Below are 27322 nucleotides of genomic sequence, written 5' to 3' on the forward strand. Positions count from 1 at the left end.
TCATGGCTTTGGAGTTCAAGCCCCACATCGGGTTCTCTGCTGTCAGCACAGAGCCTGCTTTGGATCCTCTGTGTCCCTCTCTCTTTGCCCCTCCCCCACTAGAGCTCACTCCCCAAATAACGGCCGCCCTGCCAAATAGTTAAGAAAATAATGAAAAAAAAAAAAAAAAAAAAAAAAAAAGTATGTTCAAAGCCTGTAATCTGAACAAAGGCTGGTTAACAGGATATATTTAACACACAATTATTCTGAAAAGTTAGGTTTCCAGTATCAGTCCTTGTGAAGATGAAAAAAAACCAATGTGTAATGATACTATCGAGTAATTTATTGATTTTATTTTAAATAAAAATGTTATTTTTACCTCCGTGGTTTTCCCATAAGCCGCCTGATTTTTCCCCATTCTACTCTTGTTAACTTTCTTGTTTTTAGATTGGGAAAAGATTCCTTCAGACATACACAGAAGTCATTATCGCCTTCAAAAAGTGGTCTGTAAAACAGAAATGGTATTTTAAAGGTTAATATACAACAAGCTGCTTCAGACGCATACATTTCAAAATCTGCTTTCCAATTTTCAACATTATACTAATCACCAAATGCCATCTTACGCTTCTACCCAGAACACGTATAAAGTGGGCACAGATGCAAAGCGCTAAACCAAAAGTGGTGTTTGTGAAAGTCTGGGAAACCACGAGTGCTACAAGCTACTTGTGAAACAGGTAGGAGACACTGCTTTTTGTGAGATCTCACATGAGAGTGTATCCTTTGGGAAGCAGCCTAGCATCTGTCATTATATCTTGGGAGGATGAACATCGGCTACAAAGTATCTCCGCCCCAAAGGCAATGCCAACACCAAGGAGTCCTCTTGGAGATTAAATCATTTTTAGAAAACTGGAGGACTCGAGAGGGTCAGACCAGTTCCTGGAAATTCCAGAAGAACTCAGATCACACCAGGACACCCTGGGAGTGTCATAAGCCTATGGAAAAAGCTGTGGCCAAAAATAAAACAATCATTCGTGAGTTTGGGAAACCAGGAACCAGACTTAGCAATCAAATCACACGTGAGTTTCAGGGTCAGCTATGACCATCCACGAGAGTCACTGCAGTGTAGGCAACTGGTTTAGAAACCAGGAAGGGGAAGTCAAGATAAGTAGCCAGCAGAGCAAGCATCAGTGATTAGCACAGATCCGATTCGATTAGGATGCATAAGAATTCAGAATTGTTTCTATTGTTACTATTGTTGAATAAATGGATTTCGCCCGGATCTCTATGTTCTATTTAAACATTTATGTATAATTAAAGTATATAAATACTATGTCCCAAATAAAAAGCTTATCTTAAAAATCTCACTGAATCATTTCTACCATTAGTAACTGCTTCTCTACCAATATACTAGCATGTTTTTTAAGTAGCACGCCCAATGGGGCTTGAACTCACAACCCTGAGATCAAGAGTCGGATGCTCTCCTGACTGAGTCAGGTGGGAGTGCCCCAACATACTAGCATTTAAAAATCTCAAGATCTGGGGCGCCTGAGTGGCATGGTCAGTTAAGTGTCAACTCTTGATTTCAGCTCAGGTCATGATCCCACAGTCGTGGGATGAGCCCCGCATTGGGCTCTGAGCTGGGCACAGAGCCTGCTTGGGATTCTCTCTCTCTCTCTCTCTCTCTCTCTCTCTCTCTCTCTCTTTCTCTCTCTCTCTCTCTCACCCTCTCCTGCTCTCTCTTTCTCTCTCTCTCACTCTCTAAAAAAAGAAAAAATCTCAAGATTTATAAACCACATCTGGTTCATTACAAATAAGGGAGCTCTGTTTTAGGGTATCCACTCCATAGTCTTTGTAAATTATGATATAGAAATTATACTTTCATTTGACTTTTCATAAAAATGTGTAACAACTTCTGCAAAGGGGGGGAGGGGAAAACTAGAATGGAGAATAGAAAAAGGAAATCAGAAAAAATAGAATCAAAACAGACCTATAGGAAAGAGGATGGCTTATAACATTTGAAAAAGTTCAATTTCTGGTTCAAGTGATATTCACGATGTAAGCCGGATACATACTTATCTATATTTGAGTAGAACCATTCATATATGCACCATTTATGTGCTTTGGGAAGCTTGAGTAGGTTACGTAATCGAAAACCAATCTTCTGTGAGGCTTTCTTATCTGGTGTTGACATTGTTGCTGTAAATTTCTACACAATAAAAAGAGATTAATTACAGGTCCATCGAATAAAAATGAACATCTGTAACATCAAAGACACGTGTAAGAAGGCAGATTATGGTTAAGTACTCGAAAAGGTTCAACAACAACATTTTCTGTTATTACTTAATAAAATAAGCACTCTGATTATTTCTTACAAACGTAAAACCTCCAGTTTTATAACCTATTCTGATAAGGACGGTGACGTGATCGTCCCCATCATGTTAGCACTGCGCTACATACAGGAAGAAGAGAAGTGTGACACAGAGAGAAAATGCAAGCACACAGCACTAGGCCCGGGAGGTTCACCGGTGAATCTCGATCAAACCACAGCACCAGTGCTATCAAAATGCTTCAACTCAAGGAAGAGCTTCCCAACTATTTTTATGTAGACAGCGTAACAATAAAATCTGCCAAAGTATAATAAAAGGAAATCTCAAAAAATATCACTCATTTGCAAGAATGTTAAAAATGCTTGGAAAGACCTTCCGTGCTCATGGACTGGGAGAATTAATATTTGTTGAAACGTCCATACTATGGGGGCACCTGGGTGGCTCGGTCAGTTTATGTGTCGACTCTTGGTTTCGGCTCAGGTCATGACCTCACGGTTCATGGGATCAAGCCCTGCGTCGGGCGCCATGCTGTCAGCGAGGAGCCTGCTTGGGATTCTCGCTCTCCGCCCCTCCCTGACTCGTTCTCTCTCCAAGATAAATAAACGTAAAAAAGATGTCCATTGTATCTAAAGCAATCTAAAATTCAATGCAATCCCTATGAAAACTCCAATGGCATTTTCCCCAGAAGTATAACAATCTGAAAATGTTACGGAATCACAAAAGATCCAGAGTAGCCAAAGCAATCTTGAGAAGGAAGAACAAAAACAAAGCTGGAGACCTCACATTCCCTAATTTCACACTATACTATGAGCTACAGTAATCAAAACAGTATCATACTGGCATAAAAGCACGGTCTGATCAATAAAACAGAATAGAGAGCCCAGAAATAAATGCGTGCACATATGGCCAATTAATTTACAACAAAGGAGGCAAGAATGTACAATGCGGAAAGGACAGTCTCTTCAACAAATGGTGTTGGGAAAACGAGACAGCCACATGTCAAAGAATGAGTCTGGACCACTGTCTTTCTTACACCACACACAAAAATAAACTCAAAACAGATTAAAGACTCGAATGCAAGATTTGAAACCATAAAATCCCTAGGAAAACACGTCAGTGGTAAGCTCCTAGAGCTTGGTCTTGGTGAGGATTTTTTTTTTTTTAACTTAATACCAAAAGCAAAGGCAGCAAAAGCAAAAATTAACAAGTGGGACCATATCAGAGTAAAAAGCTTCCTTACAGCAAAGGAAACCATCAACAAAACGAAAAGGCAGTCTGCAGAATGGGTGCAAATATTTGCAAATTGTGTATCTGATCAAGGGTCAATATCCAAAATATATAAAAAGTTCATGCAACTCAACGGCAAAAAAACCAATCCAACTAAAAAATGAGCAGACGTGGGGCCCCTGGGTGGCTCAGTCGGTTAAGCATCCAACTTCAGCTCAGGTCACGATCTCGCGGTCTGTGAGTTCGAGCCCCGCATCGGGCTCTGGGCTGATGGCTCAGAGCCTGGAGCCTGCTTCCGATTCTGTGTCTCCCTCTCTCTCTGCCCCTCCCCCGTTCATGCTCTGTCTCTCTCTGTCTCAAAAATAAATAAAACGTTAAAAAAAAAAATTAAAAAAAAAAATGAGCAGACGATATGAAGAGACATTTCCCCAGAGACATACAGATGGCCAACAGGTACACAAAAAGGTCAACAGGAGTCACTGTCAGGGAAAGGCAAATCCACAATGGGGCATCACCTCCCATCTATCAAAGTGGCCAATATTATAAAAAAAAGACAAGAAACAACAGGTGTTGGCGAGGATGTGGAGAGAAAGGAACCCTCTTGCACTGTGGGTGGGAATGCGAACTGGTGCGGCCACTATGGGAAACACGGAGGTTCCTCAAAAAATTTGAAAGTAGAACAACCTTGGGGCGCCTGGGGGGCTCAGTCGGTTGAGTGTCCAACTTCGGCTCAGGTCATCATCTCACGGTTCATGTGTTCGAGCCCCGCGTCGGGCTTTGTGCTGACAGCTCAGAGCCTGGAGCCTGCTTCGGATTCTATGTCTCCCTCTCTCTCTCTGCCCCTCATCCAGTTGTGTTCTGTTTCTCTCTCTCTCTCTCTCTCTCTCTCTCTCTCTCAAAAGTAAATAAACATTAAAAAAATTAAAAAAAAATAGAACCTTATTCAGTAATTCCACTTCTGGGTATTTATCTGAAGAAAACAAAAACACTACCTTGAAAAGATATTTGCACCGATGCTCACTGTAGTATTATTTATAACAGCCAAAACACAGAAGCTATCTAAGTGTCCACCAATGGATGAAGGGTAATGAAGATGTGGTGGGTATGCACATTCACATGCACGTGTGTGCACGTGCGTGCGCGCGCACACACACACACACACACACACACACACAGAGGAATATTACTCAGGCATAAAAAACAGAATGAAACTTTGCCACCTGCAATAACACGTATGGGCCTTGAGGGAATCATGCTCAGAGAAGTAAGTCAGAGAAAGACAAACACCGTATGATCTCACGCATATGTGAAATCTAAAAAAAACTCCCTGAAAAACAAAACAGACCAAAAAAACACACAAAAAAAACAAAAAACAAACTCATAAATACAGAAAGACTGGTGGTTCCTGGGAGGGGCGGGGGGGACTGAAACAGGGGAGAGGGGTCAAAAGACCCAAGCTTCCAGTTATGAAGTCAGTGCTCATGGGCATGTACGTACAGTGTGGTGACTGTAGTAAATAGTGTCCTGAGTATTGAAAGGTTCTAACAGAGGAGATTTTAAAAGTTCTCATCACAAGAGGGGCGCCCGGGTGGCTCAGTCGGTTAAGTGTCTGACTCTTGATTTCGGCTCAGGTCGTGATCTCCTGGTTCGTGAGGTCGAGCCCCACATCAGCTCTGTGCTGACAACACGGAGCCTGCTTGGGATTCTCTCTCCGCCCCTGCCCTTCCCATGCACACACATACACAAGCACTCTCCTCCTCTCAAAATAAATAAATAAAACTTAAACAAAAGTTCTCATCACAAGAAACAAACTTTGGAACCACAGTGACAGATGTGTTAACTACTCTTATTGTGGTAATCGTTTTGCCACGTACACAAATATCAAACCGTTATGTTGTGTGCCTGAAACGTATATAACATTATACACCGATAACATCTCAATTTTCTCAAAGCGTAAAAAAAAAAAGTTGCCAGATACGACATCACAATATCAAAAGAATGGAACAACACAATCAAGTGGAATGTGGGGACGGTCCAGTATAAGAAAACTATTAACACAGCCTGCCATTATTAATGAATTAAAACAATAAAAATCATATGATCACCTCTATTGGTGCTAAAGATATTTGATAAAATTCAACATTCGCTAAAAAAAAATCTCAGTAGAAGTAGACAGAATGAAAATACACAACGTACCAATAGTTAAATAAGTGATACAGCTAAAGCAGTGGTTGGGGGTTAATTTATAGAATAAATGCCTATATTAGAAGAGAAGAAAGGTCTAAAAAAAAAAATAATAAGAATAACCTATTCTTCCACCTTAGGCTAGAAAAAGAAGAGCAAAGAAAACCCAAAGCAAGCAGAAAGAAAAAAATTAAATAAAGATTAGAACAGAGGGGCGCCTGGGTGCCTCGGTCGGTTAAGCGTCTGACTTTAGCTCAGGTCATGATGTCACAGTTTGTGGGTTCAAGCCCCACGTCGGGCTCTGTGCTAGACAGCTCGGAGCCTGAAGCCTGCTTCAGATTCTGTGTCTCCCTCTTTCTATGCCCCTCCCCTGCTCACACTCTGTCTCTCTCTCTCAAAAATAAATAAATATGAAAAAAAGATTAAAAAAAAAGATTATGGGCAAGCAAGCTGGTGCAGCCACTCTGGAAAACAGTATGGAGGCTCCTCAAAAAACTAAAAAGAGAACTACCCTACGACCCAGCAATTGCACTACTAGGCATTTATCCAAGGGATACAGGTGTGCTGTTTCGAAGGGACGCATGCACCCCCATGTTTAGAGCAGCACTATCGACAAGAGCCAAAGCATGGAAAGAGCCCGAATGTCCATCGATGGATGAATGGATAAAGAAGACGTGGTATATATATATACAATGGAGTATTGCTCGGCAATCAAAAAGAATGAAATCTTCCCATTTGCAGCTATGTGGGTGGAACTGGAGGGTATTATGCTAAGTGAAATTAGTCAGAGAAAGACAAAAATTCTATGACTTCACTCATATGAGGAATTTAAGAGGCAAAACAGATGAACATAGGGAAGGGAAACAAAAATAATATAAAAACAGGCAGGGGGACAAAACAGAAGAGACTCATAAATATGGAGAACTGAGGGTTATGGGAGGGTTATGGGAGGGGGGATGGGCTAAATGGGTCGGGCACTAAGGAATCTACTCCTGATACCATTGTTGCACGATATGCGAACTAATTTGGATGTAAATTTTAAAAAATAAAAAATAAAACAAGTTAAAAAAAACAAGGAAAAAAAAGATTAGAGCAGAAATAAATGAAATAGAAAAATAAGAGACAAAATGATGAAACCAAAAGTTCTTTGAACAGATCAACAAAACGGACAAACCTTTGGCTCTACTGACCAAGAAAATAAACATAGATGGACACCTTCTGAACCTGTAAAACTTATTTCTCCTCATTCCAACCCAAAAGTCATCATCATAGTCAAAGTCAAAGTACTAAAACCACGGTCACTACCATGGGAGATAAGACCAAGGTATTGACTATCACTATTTTTTAACGTTGTTTTGATGGAATTACCCAGTAAGAGGAATAAAAACTGTAAAGGAGAAGACAAAAATCGTTATTTGTAGGTGATATGGCTGTCCTAGCAAACTCAAGAAAATCAACTGTAGTCACTGACAATAGTAAGAGAATCTAACGAAGCGGGTGAATACAAAGTTGACGTGCAAAAATCAGTATCCTAGGGGCGCCTGGGGGGCTGGCTGGCTCCGTCGGTTAAGCGTCCAACTCTTGACTCTGGCTCAGGTCATGATCTCACAGTTTGTGGGATCGAGCCCTACACTGGGCTTGGCACTGGTAACACGGTGCCTGTTTGGGATTCTCTCTCTCTCCCTCCCCTGCTTGCAGCTCTCTCTTAAAATAGATAAACAGAAAAACAAAACAAGGGGTGCCTGGGTGACTCAGTAGGTTAAAAAACTGGCTCTTGGTCTTGGCTCAGGTCATGATGTCACAGTTCGTGGATTCAAGCCCTGTGTTGGGCTCTGCGCTGACAGTGCGGAGCCTGCTTGGGATTCTCGCTCTTCCTCTCTCTGCCCCTCCCCCGCTCATGCTTGTGCTCACTCGTGCTCTCTCTCTGAATAAACATTTCTGAAAAATCAGTATCTTAAAAAAAAAAAATCAGTACTTTCCTCTGCATAAGTGAGAATCAGATAATAAAACAGGGGAAATATCCTGTTTATGAAAGCAAAAATGACCAGCACAACAGTATTAAATACTTAGGAATACCATGAAGAAATGTACAAGATCAACATGGAAAAGTCTGTAAAGTCTACAGAGGAACACCACGGCCCGAATAAGCGGAACCTACCAGCAGTTCTCGGACGGACGGTCTCAGTGTTACAAACACGTCATAGGACATAAAGTAATTCATATTAGTGTGAAACCAATAAAAATCCCAACAAAATTTTTCTCCTAGTCGGGGTCACTCTAAAGTTCCTATGGAAAAATAATTGTGCAAGAAGGGGCACCTGGGTGGCTCGATTGGTTAAGCGTCTGACTCTTGATTTCAGCTCCGGTCATGGTCTCCCGGTTCGTGAGTTCGAGCCCCACATCGGGCTCCACGCTGACAGTGCAGTGCCTGCTTGGGATTCTCTCTCCCTCGCTCTCTGCCCCTCCCCCACTCATGCTCTCCCTCTCTCTCTCTCTCTCTCTCTCTCTCTCTCGCAAAATAAGCAAACTTAAAAAAAAAAAAAAAAACGTGCAAGGATACTTTTGAGAACCTAAGAAAAGGATATGTAATAATATCTTACCAGATACGAAAACACTATGTAAAAGCATATTAAACAATTTGACACTGGCACATACAGGGACATACTAGACAGAAAGAGATGCAAAAGTCTAGAAATAATCCCAAATATATACAGGAACGTAGCTTGTGATGCAGGCAGCATCTTAATTTTTTTTTTTAATTTTTTAACGTATATTTATTTATTTTGAGAGTGAGCGCGAGCAGGGAAGGGGTACAGGAAGAAAAGAGAATCCCAACACACCCAGCGAGGAGCCCGACAGGGGGCTGGATCATGCGACCTCGAGATCATGACCTGAGCCGGCCAAGAGCCGGATGCAGGCAGCATTTTAAATCGTGATGGACCACTCAGTCAATGAGACCAGGACCACTAAGTAGTCCTCTGGGAAAAATCAAGGCTGCAGTCTCACCTAATCCCTTACTCCAAAATAAATCCCAGATGAAGTGAAAATTGAAGCATTAAAAAAAAAAATGAATTAAATACACGTGAATTCAAAAACTATAAATGTCAGACTAAAGAAGATCTTTCTGAGTAAGTATAAACCCAGGGAGTGCTAAAAGGAAAGAGTTGTATTTGACCCTTCAATTTTTTTCAGTCCTGCATGGTAAAAATGCAGAAACAGAGTCAAGAAAACAAGCTACAAACTGAGAAAAATTACAATCAATATAAACAGGCCAAATGGCTAATATTCCTAGCATATAAAAAATTCTTATGAGGGGCGCCTGGGTGGCTCAGTCGGTTAAGTGTCTGACTTCGGCTCAGGTCATGATCTCGCGGTTCGTGAGTTCGAGCCCCGCGTCGGGCCCTGGGCTGACGGCTCGGAGCCTGGAGCCTGTTTCCGATTCTGTGTCTCCCTCTCTCTCTGCCCCTCCCCCGTTCACGCTCTGTCTCTCTCTGTCCCAAAAATAAATAAACGTTGAAAAAAAAAATTAAAAAAAATAAAATAAAATCCACTTCCTGGGGCGCCTGGGTGGCTCAGTCGGTTAAGCGTCCGACTTCAGCCAGGTCACGATCTCGCGGTCCGGGAGTTCGAGCCCCGCGTCGGGCCCTGGGCTGACGGCTCAGAGCCTGGAGCCTGTTTCGGATTCTGTGTCTCCCTCTCTCTCACACCCTCCCCCGTTCATGCTCTGTCTCTCTCTGTCTCAAGAATAAATAAACGTTAAAAAAAAAATTAAAAAAAAAAAAATTCTTATGAACGAATAAGAAAATGATCAACAGTCTAACAGAAAATAGGAAAAAAGACAAACAGTTTACGGGAAAGAAATCGTTTTTCTCTTCTCTTCTTTGATTATTCATTTATTTATCTTTTATTTATTTATTTATTTATTTTTTAACTTTTTTAATTTTTTTTATTTTTGAGACAGAGAGAGACAGAGCATGCAGGGGAGAGGGGCAGAGAGAGAAGGAGACACAGAATCGGAAGCAGGCTCCAGGCCCTGAGCCATCAGCCCAGAGCCCAATGCGGGGCTTGAACTCACGGACCGCGAGATCGTGACCTGAGCTGAAGTCGGACGCCCAACCGACTGCGCCACCCAGGCGCCCCTATTTATCTTTTTTTTTTTTTTTTTAATTTTTTTTTTTTCAACGTTTATTTATTTTTGGGACAGAGAGAGACAGAGCATGAACGGGGGAGGGGCAGAGAGAGAGGGAGACACAGAATCGGAAGCAGGCTCCAGGCTCCGAGCCATCAGCCCGGAGCCCGACGCGGGGCTCGAACTCCCGGACCGCGAGATCGTGACCTGGCTGAAGTCGGACGCTTAACCGACTGCGCCACCCAGGCGCCCCTATTTATCTTTAAAAGTAGGTTTCACATCGAGCACCAAGCTCCGCACGGGGCTTGAACTCATGACCCTGGGATCAAGACCTGAGCTGAGATCAAGAGTCGGATGCTTAACCAACTGAGCCACCCAGGAGGCCCCAAGAAATCATTTTTAAACCTATGTGAAAAGTACTCGAGGTCACTCACAGATGAAATGCCAACGAAAACCAGGAAGATGCTATTATCGGATCGGCAAAAATCAGACGCTTGGTTCCGTGCGGAGCAGCAAACGCTGGGGAAACAGGCACCGGGACGGGCTGTGGGGAGAGCACACCAGCCAGCACGGGGCCTCTGAGAACGAGGTGGGACTGCTGTGCAATGTTTAACTGCTGCAACCACGGGGATGGGGCTGGAGGGTGTCATGCTAAGTGAAATTAGTCAGAGAAAGACAGATACCGTATGACTTCACTCATATGAGGCCTTTAAGAGACAAAACAGATGAACATAAGGGAAGGGAAGCAAAAAGAATATAAAAATGGAGGGGGACGAAACAGAAGAGACTCTTAAATACGGAGAACAGACCGAGGGGCTGCTGGAGGGGCTGTGGCCGGGGGGTGGGCTAAACGGGGAAGGGGCATCAGGGAGGGCACTTGCTGGCATGAGCACTGGGTGTTATACGTGGGGGGTGAATCACTGGAATCTACTCCTGAAATCATTATTGCACTAGATGCTAAGTAACTTGGAGATAAATTAAAAGCAAATAAAACAAAACAAAACGTTTAAATGTGCACATCCTGTGATCTGGCAGTTTCACATGTCAGGCATCTGTCCTAGAAAAACACCTGCAAGTTTATACAGACAGGCCTGGGGTGTTCACGACACCATTATCTGTACTAGTGAAAACTTAGAAACCAATTAAATGCCCGTAAGCCAGAGAACGTACAAACTACGGTATCGTAAGGCTCAATAATATATAACGGTAAAAAGAAACCAAACACTGAAGTCTACCTATCATCTACCTCAATCAATCAGCATGGCCAAATCTCAAAAACAGACTTAATTAAAAAAAATTTTTGTTTTAATCTTTATTTATTTTTGAGAGAGAGAGAGAGAGACAGAGCGTGAGCAAGGGAGGGGCAGAGAGAGGGAGACACAGAATCCGAAGCAGGCTCCAGGCTCCGAGCTGTCAGCACAGAGCCCCACGTGGGGCTTGAACTCACGGATGGTGAGATCACGACCTGAGCCGAAGTCAGATGCTTAACCAACTGAGCCACCCAGGTGCCCCAATTTTTTTTTTTAAACGTTTGTTTATTTTTCAGAGGGAAAGAGAGAGAGGGAGCGCACGCAAGTCGGGGAGGGGCCAAGAGAGAGGGTCAGAGGATCCAAAGCAGGCTCTGTGCTGACATCAGCGAGCCGATGCAGGGGCTTGAACTCGCGAACCACGAGAGCATGAACTGAGCCAATGTCAGACGCTTTACTGACTGAGCCACCTACGCACCCCCAAAACAGACTTTTAAATGAAAAACTAAATTACAGAATGATGTGTATGTTATCATGAAAATGATACTACAAATAGAATTTTAAAACCAGAAACATTAAAGAACACCACATATTTTCTGTGAACACCTATTTAAAGTTTTAGAAAAGCCCTATAAAGACCTAAAAGGATAATCAAACTCATTACAGCAGTCACTAGTTACTGAGGGAAGCAGACCTAGGGAATGGGTAGAGGTAAAAATTAACGATTGGAAAAATTGTAAATTTACAGAAAAGTTGCAAAGATATGCCCCTCACCCAGCTCTAATGTTAACACCTTCCATAACCATGGTTTGTCAAAACTAAGACATTAGTAGTGGCACAACAGTATTAACTAAACTACAGACTTTACCACTAATGTCCTTTTCCTGTCCCAGAATCCAAGTCGGGATAGCACGTCATACTTCAAAAAATGAACTTTTTGGGGTGCCTGGGTGGCTCAGTCGGTTCATCACCTGACTCTTGGTTTCAGCTCAGGTCATGAGCTCATGGTTCGTGAGATTGAGCCCCACATCAGGCTCTGGGCTGACAGCGTGGAGCCTGCTTGGGATTCTCTCTCTCTGCCCTTTGCCTGTGAGTGCTCTCTCTCTCAAAAATAAATGTTTAAACACACACACACACACACACACACAAAACATACTTTCCAGTCATTAAGTAAAATGTTTTCTCCCCTCTCATTTCCTTACAAAACTCCGAACTGACTCCCTATTACCAAATCCTACTTGTTTTCAGTCCACTCTCCTCTCCATGCTTGCAAGTGTGCATTTGTGAGACAGGTCTGGCTTTCTACGCTGGGAAAAAGTCCACCAATAAAATAATGGCCTTTCTAGGTCACTAATACAGGAGCTGAGTTGGAGCACTGACTTAAGAAGAAGAACTTGTTACTTGAGACGTAACAGAATAATAAAAATAAACCTGATCACGTGAGCACTTGCTCACCTCCCTTCCCGTGGAACAAAATGCTTGTGACACACGTACCTGCGGGACCATCGCCACTCTCTGGTTTCTTTTAGGGGACCTGGTATTTATTTGTCTGTCGTCTTCGTCAGAAAAGAGTCGACTTCGCTTTGAGTTTCTGAAAGGCTAGGATAGAAATTTGTTTCTTTAATAAAAAGACCGAACACTTCTCATTTTTCTTCCAAAATCTAATCAATCCTGTACTGGGTGATCCAGCTGAGGCTGGAAGGATGGAGTGTCGGTGATACCAAGCGCTCAAAGTCAGACGTGACTGATCTTAGATTTACAAAGCAGTGACGTGCATACTGATGCAATCTGTTTACAATTCAAACACCTAGCTGATGAGTAAAATTGGAACCCAAGTGGCCTTAGAAGCCTTGAACGTGCAAGAGGAAAGTAAGCTCTGACAATTCCAGACCTCGTCGTGTCAGTGCTCAGACTGACAGCAGGGGGTGTATCACACGGCGTCCGCCGCACAGGGCTGGGCTGGACAAAGTTACTAGATCACGCGAGAGACTCAACTGAAACGTGTAATAACATACTAGACACTCTGTTGAGAACTGTTACCCGAATTTCCATTTGTGAACAAAAGCACAAGATTCCTATCTCAGGTATCTGATAAGTGCCTGGAGAACCGAACTAGACCACAGAACCAGAACTAACTGGCTTAAGTGCCCAAAAGACGTCATACGCTTAAGGGTCAGTAATACGAACAGTTTTACAGTCCACCCTGGGTTCGGAGGCCTCAGCAACAGAGAAGGACAACGGAAGTAATATCCCAATCGTACCCACATCGTGTTTCAAATCCTTGTCCCAGCACTGGACACGGTCTCCCGCCCAGCTGGAAGGGAGGTAGGCACAGAGGGTTCACAGCATATGGCCAGCATCCAACAGAGTCAAGGCTAGAGGTGCCGGGCCTTGAAATTAAACCCACCGAGAGTCTTAACACTCCATAGCCCTGGCAGGAAGTCCCTTCTGTCATACCTGTACTTACCCTTGACCTACGTGAGATTTTGAGATCTTACCACTTACTTCTATATCTTTTTGCAGGGAGCATGTGAAATTTTCTGTATTCTAAATAAAGTATGATTTGGAGTGATCAGAGGTTGGTGTGTGTGGTTTTTTTGTTTGTTTGTTTTTCGTCTTGCCCACTAAAGAAACTGCAATTGCTTAACAAATGCCTGATGACCAGAATATCAAAGGCTACTGATGGAGTATGATCGTACACTACTCAATGACACTTAGAGACTCAAATGCCTGGAGATGGGGAAAACCTTGGGAAACTCTTGCTGTCCTGTAAGAATCTGCACATGACAATAATACAGACAATTTAGCTATCATATGCTAAAGAGTAAGAAACACTAATTCCTTACCATTTCCACAGTAGACCCCGTGTTCCTGCCTTTCCAAACAGGTGTTTTTTGTAAAGAGCTGTACTTTTCATTCCGTGTGTTAGATAAGCTTCCCTCTGTAATAAGTAATTATTACTAATAAGATTTAAGTTCAAAGGATTTTATACTACAAACATTGCCTTTTTATTAACAGCAATATATCTGAAATATTTACCAATATGGAAAAAATATACTGAGCACAGTAATTCTGGTTTATTACAAATGAAAAATCTCTTCCGTATTTTTTTTTTGTCAAGCGCTACATAATTGGACAAGGCACTGAATCTTGAAAGTATTAAATTCTCCCATTAAAATATGTGTGGTTTCTTTCTTTGTGTTCTAGTAATTCCTTCATTCTAATTTGCTAAGAATAAGAAGCACAATCTGATTGAAAACAGGCAGTGGAAAAATGGAAAAAGCTTCTGACTTTGAATTTAGAGTATATTTCTCAACGTTTCCTGCTTCGATATGTGAAACCCTGGATATACAAAAATAAAACGTGTGGGTGTTTCTGTTTTCCTTGATTCAAAGAAATGTCTTCAGAGCTATCTGCAACCGGAAACAATCCGATCAGGTAACTGATGAGAGGTATTATGAAAATAAAGAGAGCGAGTTCAATTTTTATAAAAAGGATAGGTTTATACAAAGACACAGAAAATTAGGATGAATACACACAAGACAGTTATTTTTATTTCCTTCTAGGTGCTCATCAGCATTTTCTAACCGTTTTCTGTAAGAAATATATCACTTGTACATGTACTTTTTGAAAGCGAAATGGTTTTAATATTGGGAGGAAAAGAATAACGGAATACTTTTTTCAGATGTACATTTTAAGAAGCACAAAAAAGGCAGAGTGGGGCTGACCCTGCCAGGCAAACACGTCAGGGCAGTCGTAGACACAAGCGTTCTCAAGCCGGGACTTAATGCGGAAAATCACCGACACAACACACAACACAGTAGCTCTAAAAACTAAAAGTACTGAACAAGTACTGAAAGTACTCTGAGCATAGCCTGGTTCAGGATTTACTTACCCGGCAGAATCCTGCTCAAGCAAAATCTCAAAACAAACTACAGTAAGAGGGGTGGCCAGTGTACGTGCAGAAAGAAAGAGCAAGACCAAGGAACATGTACAACTTTTCTTCCGAGAAAAGTACTATCATTCTTTTATTTCAAGAGACTTACGTTATTACTTTTAAGGCCAGATTCCTAAGAAATAAACTCATGCAAAAATACAGCTGAGCACAGTTGTTCAACAAAATGCTTTCACTCTAGGGGCGCCTGGGTGGCTCAATGGGTGGAGCGTCCGACTTTGGCTGGGGTCATGATCTCACAGTTCGTGGGTTCGAGCCCCGTGTCAGGCTTTGTGCTGACAGCTCAGAGCCTGCTTTGGATTCTCTGTCTCCCTCTCCCTGACCCTACCCCACTTGTGCTCTCTCTCTCTCTCAAAAATAAATAAGCATTTTTTAAAAGCCTTAATTAAAAAATGCTTTCACTCTACTATGATGTCTGCAATGTTTACTTAAAAAGTTCTCGGGGTTTGGGGCACCTGGCTGGCTCAGTCGGTAGAGTGTGTGATTCCTGATCTGGGGGTCATAAGTTTGGGCCCCACATTGGGGGTAGAGATTACCTGCAAATTATAAAAAAAGTTATTTAATCAATAATTCTAGAGAAAATTTTTCTATGTCTTTTTAAGATTTTATTATTCATAAGTAATCTCTACACCCACTGTGGGGCTCAAACTCCCAACCCTGAGATCAAGAGTCGCATGCTCTACCGACTGAGCCAGCCGGGCACCCCAGGGGAAAAAATTTCTCAGTAATTTCCAACAACCAAGGACCAATTCTCCTATAACAGTCTATGAATTTAAAATTTCATCAGTGAAAACCAATTCTTAAAAGTTAGAATGAAGCCTAATTTGGAAAGAAAAGAGAAACATTGTATCCCCGTTAATTTAATGAATCAAATTTCCACCTTATGCCATACGCGAAGGACCGCGCTATGATCTTACCTTTCAAACTGACAAGGGCTTTTGCTGAAGAGCCTGCAAGGAAAACAAATCAGTGTTATTTCAGAATCGACACGAGAGAAACAGAACTTGGCTACAGGGCGAAAGCGGCCCATCTGGTTTTAGGGGCGTAGAGACTGAAGTGGCAGGGGGGTGTGCAATCAGAGGTAGCCAGAGCTGGGGCACCTGGGGGGCTCAGTCGGGTAAGCGTCTGACTCTCAATTTCAGCTCAGGTCGTGATCTCACGGCTCCTGGGACGGAGCCCCGCGGCGGGCTTTGTGCTGACAGCTCAGAGCCTGCTTAGGATTCTCTCTCTTCCCCCCCTCCCTCCCTCTCTGTCCCCCCTCCGTCTGCACTCCTCTCTCTCGAAAATAAACACACGTTAAAAAAATAGAAAGAAAGAACCAGCAGGCCATCCCAGCTGCAGGCCAGAACTCAGGCAAAGTAAGGACAAGCTAGAGAGAGCTATCGGGAGTCCTGTGGAAGTTGTGAGAGTTGGGGGAGGGAAGGCAGGGAAGCGTCGGCACAGAGGGATTTGGGATCCTCACCCAGAAGCGTCCTGGTGCTGGAGAAGGAAAAGAGAAAGGAACACGGCCATTTACTGAAGCAAAGATCAGCAGTGGCAGTGGAGTGGAGAGAAGAGAAGGTGCAAAGGATCCAGCGGGACTGTCAATCAGGCCGGGGGTCCCCTGGGAGTCTAGAATCCAGGTGTGTGCACCCTTCAGGACTCCCCAGCTGGCGTCAGAGCAGCCCAGAGGGGCTGGCACACAGCTGGAGGGCTCTCTGACGAAAACACGCCTCCGTGTATTTGAGTAACCCGGAGGCTCCTCACACACCCAGAATCTGTTGTTAATAAAGGTCCGAGGGGCTCTGTCGCGGGGAACCCTCAGCCCCCCTCTAAACAGCCGGCCTCCAGGCTCTGGTCGCTGTCCTGCGGGCGCTGGGGGCGAGCGGAAGCGGAGAAACCACAGGGAAGTACATGTTGATGAGGCAGGGAGCGCGCTACATTGGAAGTATCAGAACTGGCTACGTATATTGCAAAGAAGTCCAGGTCACTTGCAAAATAATAGGGGCACCTGGGTGGCTCGGTTGAGTGTCTGACTTCGGTTCAGGTCACGATCTCTCGGTTCGTGATTTCGAGCCCCGCATCAGGCTCTGTGCCGACAGCTCGGAGCCTGGAGCCTGCTTCGGATTCTGGGTCTCCCTCTCTCTCTGCCCCTCCCCCCTCTCAAAAATAAATAAACATTAAAAAAATTAAAAACAAAAAGTCACACCTGAGCTCACAGACACAGAGAACAGTTTGGTGGTTGCCAAAAGTGAGGGCTGGGGGTGTGGGCAAAATGGGCAGAAGTATCAAAAAGGCACTAACTTCCGGCTCTAAGAGAAATAAACGCTGGAGATGTGATGCACAGCACAGCAACATGAACGCTGCTAAGAAAGCAGATCTGAAAAGTGCTCGTGGAAGGAGAGAAAAGCGTAACCACGGGTGGTGATGGATGTTGACTAACCCACTGAGATGATCACTTCACATGTATCAAGTCATGATGTTGCACTCCTGAAACCAACACAATGTTAAGTATCAATTTTATCTCAATGTTGAAAAATCAACAGGAAAACCCTTTCTCTGCTCCAGAATAGAAACTGTTCACAGAATTCCGGATGAGCAAAAACTCCCTTTTAACTTTAAAAACAAAAACAAAACTGTTGAGAGCACCTTTTTTTTCTGTTACTATAGTCATAGTCAAATTATTACATATCATTCCTCATTTTTAAGTCTGTTTCATTTAAAAAAATTTTTTTTAATATTTATTTTTGAGAGAGAGAGAGAGAGAGAGAGAGAGAGAGAGACAGACAGAGTATGAGTGGGGGAGGGACAGAGAGAGAGGGAGCCACAGAATCCGAAGCAGGCTCCGGGCTCCGAGCTGTCAGCTCAGAGCCCGACGCGGGGCTCGAACCCACAGACCGTGAGATCGTGACCTGAGCCGAAGTCGGACGCTTAACCGACTGAGCAACCCAGGTGCCCATAAGTCTGTTTTATTTTAGAACCAGCTACTTGTCATCTCAGTTACTGTGACATCCATTTATGTTTGATGGAATATAATCTACAATCAGGCAGCAGTTAAGTTATTCAAAAGTTTGGTCATTTACCTGCACTGAGAAAAGACAAAATTTTAAATGGCATGTTCGAAATGTGTATAAACATCTTTAAAGAGCCAATCCGTTAGGACATTTCCTAAAACACAAAAACAAATACAGGATGATCTCGGGGGATAAAGTAAGAAAGAGGACTATGAACTAGGTAAAAAATCAGAGAAGGCAGAGTCATTCTCCTTGTTGTTTAACAGAAAGAAGCAGCCATGATTCACAACTCGTACGAATGGACAACAGACTTGAAATGAAAAGCCACGGATAAGGTACTGCAGTTCTGGCTACGAAACGTTCTCACGCAGCTCAGATCCCGAACTGCAGCCGACTTTTCCTCCGCAGGCAGGATGAGAGAGGCTTGTAGAAACAGACAAGCCATCAACACCAAAGCCACTCTTGCTCTCACTCGACTCTCTTGCCTCGATGTGGAGAACGGGTGGGTAACAGGACACCTTAACAGCCTCCAAACAGCAGCCGGGTTTAATGACAGCGGAAGTAGAAGCATGGGGGAGAAGTGAGGGAGCAAGGCCATAAAGTCTAGCTAAAAAGCCTCACGCGGCACAACACGACGGGGAAGCAGCTGGCGGACAGGGCACGTATCCACCTGGCTGCCAAGAGAATCTGGTTGGTTTTGGAAAGAGCAGTGAGCATTCACTCCCCCGGCGAATACGCAGAGTGCTGACTGCACCCTTGGGCCCTGCTCGAGGCACGGGGGCTTCAACAGCAACGCAGAAGAGCCAAAGGCCCCACTGTCATGCACTTCACATTCTAAGGAGGGGAGATGAACAGATACATCGAGTGGGGATAAGCACTGGGCGGGGACGGGGTGGGGGGGGCAGGATATCAGGAATGTGGGCAGGGGGTGGGAGCGGGAAGACTGTTTCCATAAGGTGCTCGTGATCAGTTAGCTGCTCTGGAAGGGGATATCTGAGCAGAGATCTGAAGGAAGAGGTGCGAGCCTCAAGGATATCCATTCCTGCTCCGTAAGACTCTGTCCTAGGGATTCTGACCTACCCCTTTTAGCCTTTTTTTTCTTTTTCGAGGGGGCACATAGCATAATGGTTAAGGGCACACATCGAGACTAGCTATATTTGAATCTTGGTTCTGCCACTTTTTTGCTGTGTTACCTTAAGCAATTTACTTAATTTCTCTGTGCTGCTGATTCTTCATTTGTGAAACACGGATTAAACGAGTTACCGTATGTGAAAGTGCTCAGAGAACAGTGCCCATAGCACATGGCTAATTTTTATATCGTGCTTATCACTAGTATTACTTTGATCAATTAGAAAAAAAAAAACTTCTAGGCTAAGCACATGGATTTCACAGGCTGGTGCACAGAAGTCAGGACACGGGCTGTACGTGTGTATACGTGCTGAATACGTTCGTTCGTTCGTTCGTTCAACAAAGTATTCACCGAATGCCTCCTGCAGCACCATTCCAGGGGCTGGGATCAGCTGCCGGAAGAGACAGAGCCTCTGCTCTCAGCACGCTTACAGTCTAGTGGGAAGAGACACACAGTAAACAAGTACAGGAAATGATAATGATATGTGCAGTTGTCATAAAGGAAACAAACGAAGTGATCTCACTGTGTGTGGGGGGGGTACTTCACATAGGGTGCTGAGGGAAGTCTTCTCTGAGGAGGTAACATCTAAAAAGGACTAGTCTTGAGGGAGCAGGAGGTCAAAGCAGTGGGTCTGGGCAGAAGAAATACCAGGTACAAAAACCCTGAGATAGGGCGTTTAGAGCATTCAAGGAGCAGCAGGGCAAAGGCCATTGTGCTCAGGGAGCAGGTCATGGGAAAGGGTCAGAGAAGTAAGGCAGGTGTCAGGCGTGAACCGGAAAGGCAAGCAGGGAGAAAACCAGAACCCGTGCCTTCTCCAGGGGGCTTCCAACCAATCTCATGGACAGACGCAAAGCCACAGCTGTGACCACTGCCAGCAAGAAGTTACAAGACCGAATAAAAAGATTTCATAAGAAGGTGTCACCTTGTCCGGGAGGATGGAAAATAACTTTCTAAAGAAGCTTGGGGGTAAAGGATGTAAAGGATAAACAGACATCAACTGCAAGCGAGGGAAAGGAAGAACATTCCAGATGGTGAGAAGAGCGTGTGCAAAGGCCTTGCAAAAAAAAAGAAAGCCTGGTGAGTACAGGGACTGAAAAAGGTCGAATTTAGCTCAAAGGGACAGGATGAGGGGCTCCTGGGTGACTCAGCTGGTTAAACATCCGACTCCTGATTTTGGCTCAGGTCATGATCTCACAGTTCACGGGTTCAAGCCCTGAGCCAGGCTCCGAGCTGGCAGTTCAGAGCCTGCTTGGGATTCTCTCTCTCTGCCCCTCTCCCATTGGTTCCCTTTCTCAAAATAAATAAACTTAAAAAAAAAAAAAAGGGACAGTAGGAGAAGAGTGGTACCAAACGAAGCTGGAGAGGTGGGCGTGGCCAGAGTCCAAAGGCCCGCGTGGCTGTGATAGTGTCCCCAGCAGCAGGATGACACATGCCCTCTAGAAGGACTGCTCTGACCCCTTGGAGGTTGCAGGGTAGGGGAGGGCAGTGGGTTAATGGGAGGCCGGGAGGCCGAAGGGATTGGTGCACGGGCATGTCGGGTGATGGGGAGAAGGTGAAAGTTACAAGACTTGTCAGGTCCTTGTCACGGGAGGTGGAAGACGCAAGTGCCCAAGTTTTCATGAGCGCTGGGGGGAGCTGTTCATTAAGGCAGGAACTACTGGGAGGACTTCGTCCTGGGGGGGGGGGGGGACTATGAGGTCGGTCCTGAACCCCTGAAGTTGAGGATTTCACATCCGACAGCAGATGTGAGATATGCAGCGGCTGCAAGGAGAGGCCTGGGTTTCCTCGTACACAGGAACTGGCGAGAGGACTTCCGTCAACCGAAACCAGCACTTAAGGAGCATCTGGGTCACAGCAAGTACGCGTATGGCAGCTTTCGTTATTGGTATCGTTACACTGGCTCCTGGCTAATGCATTGGCCAGTCCCTTCGACTCAAATTGGCAAAGAAACCTGCTATTTCCAGCATCAAACTGAAAATCACTTCCCACCAATCTTCTCCAGGTTCGTTAGTAGCGCGTCAATTCAACGTAAATCAAGTGTTCACATCCACCTGACACGTGGCACCGCGTGTGACCAACGAGGGCGGCAGTCCCTGCTTGCAGCAAGTTGTGGTCTCGCTAAACAAGACGTCCCTGCACGCACACAGGTGCACGGCCCATGTGCACCCCTGCGACCCGGAGAGGTCACAACGTGACACAAACGATGGTGACCCAGTCTGAGAGCGGCGCTGGCGTTTGAATCCTGGTACCTACGGCCCCCAAGTCTCTACCAAGAATCCTAGTAGGTCCTCAATAAATACTTAACGGTGACGAGCAAATATTCCAAATGACAGTTACAAGAAAGCCGCTTCAAACACCCGTCGTCTCACGTCCACAGAAGGACCGGCCTTCAAAATCACAGGTCCGGTGGTGGTGACTCCTGACACGCGCTGACCACCCCCGTCCCCAAGAGAGCAAGGTCTCCCGGGTGGCCGGCACGTGGCGTGCAGGCCCACCCTCACCTGGGGACGTCCGTCGCCACAATCCCTGTCCTCTCCAAACCGGAAACAACGCTCACGGCAGGTCTGCCCTTGCGCCACGTCCAACGCGGGGGGGTGGGGGGGTGGGGGGGACAGCCACACCTGACCACCTGCTGCAATTAGCAAACGTTACCATTGAAAACCCCGCTCCCCAGTCACTCCAGCCCCACGTGGCGGGGGCCAGCACCCCGACGATCCCGCGCGCACTCGGTTCTGGGCCCACAACAAACCCACGACTCCGACTCTGCCCACACAACTTTCCGCCAGTGGGGCAACTCGAACTTTCCTAACTCCGCGACGCGGTCGGAGGCCGCGACCCCCACGAAGAGCACGGAGGCGGCTGCGCGCCGCCCTCCTGGGACAAGCGTCCACGTGTCCCGCGCGCCCGGCGGGAGCGCACGGCGACGGGGGCCCGCTTCCGTTCCGCCGGGACCCTCGCGACTCACGGGCGGGCGGGCGGGCACGCACGCACCGGACGGGGAGCGGGGGGCCCTTCTGCGACCGACTCGGGCGACCGCCTCCCCCCGACTTCAGGCGACGGCGCCGCGGGTTCCCACCTCGCGTCCCACGGCGCCCCGAGCGGGGGCCTGGCGCCCTCCGGCGCTGGCCGCGGGCGAGCACCACCCGGGTCACGGGGGCGGAGGGAGGCGAGCCAGGAAGGGCACGGGCGGGGCGCGCCGCGATGCTCTCGGCCGTGGAGGAGGGCACGCGCGCGCACGGGGAAGTGTGCGGGGTGGGGGCTGCCCGGGTCCTCCCCGCCCCCCCCCCCGCCCCCGGGAAGGCCCACGGCCACCTGTGGTCCCGGGGGAAGGGGCCAGCGCTGTGACACGGAAACACTTCCAGGGGTGGACACGCCGGAGGAGGAGGAGGAGGAGGAGGAGGAGGAGGAGGAGGAGGAGGAGGAGGAGGAGGGGGGGGGGGGCGGACAGCGGGGGATCCCCCGGCGCCCGCAGAGGCAGGAGCCGCGACAGGACGCCCGGGCCGGCCGGGGCGGCCCCCTCCCCGGCCCCGGGCCCTCGCGGCCGCGGCCGGGCGAGTTACATAACCCCGCCGGGCGAGCGGGGCGGGCGGCGAGGACGGCCCCCCGCGGCCCGGGGCCGCTCCTCCCCCACCCGGCCCGGGGCCCGCGTGCGGCCCCCGCCCCCACCCCCACCCCCGCCCCCCGCCCCGGCCGGCGCGCGCCGCTGCCCCCGGGCTTTCGGTTTCCGGCCCCGGCGCTCACACCACCCCAGAAACCCACACACACACACACACACACACACACACACACACACACAGGCACCATAACAAAGGCGGCGACGCGGCGGCAACACGGCGGCGGGAGCCCTGGGGGAGCGCGCCGGGGCCGGCCTGCCCCGCGGAGGGCACGGCCGCCCGCCCCGGCCGGCGCGGCCCGGGGCGGGGGAGGGGGGGGCGGCGGGCGGCCGGCGGGAGGCAGGGGCGCGCTCGGAGGCGCTACTCACTCTCGTCAGGCAACTGGTCGAGCTCCGCCATCTTGAACGAGCCGCGCCGCTTTTTCAAAGGCTGCCCGCCGCGGTGCATTGTGGGCGGAGACTGTCTTTGCGAGGGAGGTTCGAATGCGGCGCTCGCTGCCCGCGGCCGCGGGGCGGGCTGAGGCGGGCCGGGGAGGGAGTGCGGCCCGAAGGGGCGGGCGCGGGCCTGGGGAGCGAGGGGGAGGGGAGGAGGGGGGGGGGAGAAGGGGGAGGTAGGCGTGGCCGCGGCCGCCCGGCCCGGCCCGGCCCGGCGCCGGGCGGCGGGGGAAGCGGCCCGCCGAGTCCCGCCCGGCCCTCCCGGGGCCCCCGCCGACGGGCTGCCGCTGCGGACAGGAGGGGGGCGCGGCGGGGCAGGCGGGCCCGAGGGGCCCGCGGGGTGGCGGCGGGGACCTGCGGGACAGCCCCGGCCGGGTGGCCACGTTGGGCGCTCGGGCCGCCGCCGCAGGGCGGCTGCTCTGCTCGCCGCGACACCGCGCGGCGAGCGCGGAGGGCATCGCCGGCCCGGCGACCCGAGGCGGCGGCGACGCGGCAGGGTGGCGGGGCCCCTGCCCGGGAGTGTGCCCGGGACACCGATGAGAGAGCCCGTGCCGCTGGGGGACACGTTTCACGGCCCAGCGCTACGCCACCGTGGCCGGTGCACAGCGCATTTAACAGAAGTTAACGAGCCCCGAGCCTTTCCCTCCGGGGGTCGTGGGGGTGGGGGAGGGGTGCGCAGAAGGGGTAATGGAAAGACGACACGGGTGACTTCCAGGAACTAGAAGCGGAGGCGTGGTAGACAGGTGAGGCCGGATCAGCGCTCGGAGGCCGGGCCGAGGAAGCCCTCGGACTTGCACCGGGGCAATGGGGGAGTGGGCTTGGCAAAGATAGGGGTGACATGCTTGCATTTGTGTTGGAGAACAAAAATGGGGGCGATGGATGGCCCTGTGACAAGGTGACAGTCTTGGAAACCAGTCCAGTCTCGTTTTGGTGGGGGGGGGGGGGGAGCGGTGGTGGTGGTGAAAACGCTCCGTGGGGCCGGCCGGCCAAAGAGGGGAGAGATGCCTGCCTGCACGAGTCCCGCTAGAGGTTCCGAGGATGGGCTCCGGAGCCCTGAAAACCTGCTTGGGGTTCCGGCTGCTAGTTGTATAATCCCCGGCTGGTTTGTTTCTTACCTTAAGTCTCTGTGCAGTCACACTCGCCCCTGACAAGTGCAGATAATACCAAGGTTGCTTTGCGGATTAAATGAGCTGGTAGATAAAGGCGTTCTCCTAGTTGGTGACACATTTTGACTCCAATGTTAGCTGTCGCTGCCACTTTGCTTGAGTATCACCACCAGCCTGTGCCTTGGAAACCGGGTGCTGCCGGCTTGCCGGGAGGGAAACCGCCTTTGGGAAAGTAAACCTGTGGTCAGAGTATCATTGGGCCAACGCAGGGCTGCTGTTTAAGTAACTTGAGGCCCTGCCTCTGATAATCTGCGGTTTGGTGTTCGTTTTTCAATTTTTTTAATGTTTATTTTTTAATTTATTTTTGAGAGGGAGAGCGAGAGTGGGGAAGGGGCAGAGAGAGACAGAGACACAGAATCCGCAGCAGGCTCTAGGTTGTCAGGACAGAACCCGACAGGGGGCTCGAACTCACGAGCCTGGAGGTCGGGACCTGAGCCAAAGTCCGACGCTTAACCAACTGAGCCACCCAGGCGCCCCAGTTCTTGTTTTTCAAACTTTATTTACTATCATTTTTTAAAATTCCAGTATAGTGAATGTACAGTGTTATATAGTTTCAGACGTACAGCATAGTGATTCAACGCTTCCGGACATCACCCAGTGCTCATCACAACAAGTGCCCTCCTTAATCCCCATGTCCTATCTCCCCCATCCCCCACCACCTCCCCTCTGGTGACCAGTAGTATGTTCTCCGTAGTTAAGAGTCTGTTTCTTGGTTTGTCCCTTTTCCTGTTTGTTTTGTTTCTTAAATTGCACAAATGAGCAAAAGCATATGGTATTTTTTTTTCTCTGACTCGTTCAGCATAATACACTCTAGCTCCGTCCACGTTATCGCAAATGGTAAGTCTTCATTCTTTATTTATGGCTGAATAATATTCCCTGGTGTGTGTATGTGAATATCCTCTATCTTGTATGTCATTTGCAAATATCCTCTCCCATTCCCTAGGCTGCCTTTCAGTTTTGTTGTTTCCTTCGCTGTGCAGAAGCTCTTTATTTTGACGTAGTCCCGTAGCTTATTTTTGCTTTTATTTCTGTTGCTTCAGGAAACAGAGAAACGTTGCTACAGCCGATGTCAGAGACATTACTGCCTGTGTTCTCTGGTAGGGTGTTATGGTTTCGGGTCTCACGTTTAGGTCTTCAGTCCCTTGTGAATTTATTTTTGTATGTGGGGTAAGATAGTGGTCCAGATCCATTCTGCGTGTCGCTGTCCAGTTTTCCCAGCACCATTTGCTGAAGAGTCGGTCTTTTTCCCACTGAATATTCTTTTCCGCTGTGTCGAAGATTAGTTGACCATATAGTTGTGGGTCTACTTCTGGGTTTTCTGTCCTGTTCCTTGTGTCTGTTTTTGTGTCGGTACCATACAGTTTCGATGACTACAGCCTTGTAACACAGCTCGAAGTCCTAAATCGTGATGCCTCCTGCTTTGCTCTTCTTTTCCTACATTACTTTGGCTTTTGTGGTTCCATACGAGGTTCAGGATTGTTAGTTCTAGCTCTGTGAAAAATGCTGCTGGTATTTTCGTGGTAGCATGAAATGTGTAGATTGCTTTGGGACGTATAGACATTTTAACAATATTTGTTCTTCCATGAGCATGGAAAGTCTGTTTCTTTGTGTTTTCAATAAAGACATATCCGTATTTTATTTATTTAAAAAAAATTTTTAATGTGTATTTCCTTTTTGAGAGAGACAGAGACAGAATGCCAGTGGGTTAGGGGCAGAGCCCCCCCTCCCCAACGTGGGGCTCGAACTCACGAGCCGTGAGATCAGGACCTGAGCGGAAGTCGGACGCTTAACCGACTGAGCCCCCCAGGCGCCCCGAGACATATCCGTATTTTACAGTTTTCAGAGTACAGGTCTTTCCCCTCTTTGGTTAGGTTTATTCCTAGGTATCTTATTCTTTTTGGTGCAGTTGTAAGTGGGATTGTTTCCTTATTTTCTCTTCCTGCTGCTTCATTATCGGTATATAGAAATGCAACCGATTTCTGCACATTGATTTTGTATCCTGCGATTTTACTCAATTCATTTATCAGTTCCAGAAGTTTTTTGGTGGAGTCTTTCAGGTTTTCTATATAGAGCTGATAATCTGCATTTTATTTTTTTTTAATTTTTTTAATGTTTATTTATTTTTGAGACAGAGAGAGACAGAGCATGAACGGGGGAGGGTCAGACAGAGAGGGAGACCCAGAATGCGAAGCAGGCTCCAGGCTCCGAGCCGTCAGCACAGAGCCCGACGCAGGGCTCGAACTCACAGACCGTGGGATCATGACCTGAGCCGAAGTCGGAAGCTCAACCGACTGAGCCACCCAGGCGCCCCATAATCTGCATTTTAAACAAAAGCCGTAAATGCGTCTCCTCATACTCTGAAGCCTGAAGCTATATCCCAGTCCCAGATTTACCCGTATTAGCTGTGTGACCACAAGCAAGGCACTAAACTATTATTCTCAGTGAGCTTCTGTATTGGATATTTATGAAAGAGAGTTTGTAGTCATCGGCTTGCTCAGTTTTCCCAACAAGCTGGAAAGTTGCTCAAGGACAACATCCAGGTGAGGGAATCAGGAGTCTGGTCCACTCTCTCCCTGCCTCAGTTTCTCCCCCTGGGGTGTGACGGTAACACACCCATCACAAGGCTGTCATTGCCTCCATTAGAAACAGAAAAACTAACATTCGGACAAGGACACTAAACTCATCAAAAACTCTGGGTAAAAATACAACACAAGAAAAGTCAATAGAGCTGCATTTTAGACATACCGGGTTTGAGTCTTTCCAGTCCCATCACCCATTTATCAAACACTGAGTGATTGCCGTGTAAACTCGCATGCTTCAGAGGGCGCTATCGCGGGGCACCCGAGGGGCTCAGTGAGTTGAGCGTCCGGCTCTTGATTGCGGCTCAGGTCATGGTCTCGTGATTCCTGGGATCGAGCCCCACATTGGGCTCTGCTCT

At 47.5% G+C, this 27322-nt stretch overlaps 1 protein-coding gene across 6 annotated transcripts in view; it reads right to left on the reverse strand.

The window, feature by feature from the left end:
- LIN9 (lin-9 DREAM MuvB core complex component) overlaps nt 1-23262 on the reverse strand; it is a 63685-nt gene extending 40423 nt beyond the window's left edge. The window contains exons 1-6 of one of the 6 annotated variants that reach the window (XM_030302380.1): nt 23153-23246; nt 15966-15998; nt 13940-14034; nt 12588-12692; nt 2052-2185; nt 359-484 (exon numbers count right to left, since the gene is read on the reverse strand). In XM_030302380.1, the coding sequence (XP_030158240.1) occupies nt 359-484; nt 2052-2185; nt 12588-12692; nt 13940-14034; nt 15966-15998; nt 23153-23231 (572 nt within the window). In that variant the 5' untranslated portion in view covers nt 23232-23246. Of the gene's footprint in view, nt 1-358; nt 485-2051; nt 2186-12587; nt 12693-13939; nt 14035-15965; nt 15999-21671; nt 21691-22246; nt 22295-22482; nt 22502-23152 lie in introns of those variants that run through there. The other 5 variants (XM_030302384.1, XM_030302381.1, XM_030302385.1 and 2 more) reach the window with 5 other exon arrangements.
- Between the last annotated feature and the right edge of the window lie 4060 nt (nt 23263-27322).

The sequence above is a fragment of the Lynx canadensis genome, chromosome F1, assembly GCF_007474595.2.
Source record: "Lynx canadensis isolate LIC74 chromosome F1, mLynCan4.pri.v2, whole genome shotgun sequence".
Classification (NCBI taxonomy): domain Eukaryota; kingdom Metazoa; phylum Chordata; class Mammalia; order Carnivora; family Felidae; genus Lynx; species Lynx canadensis.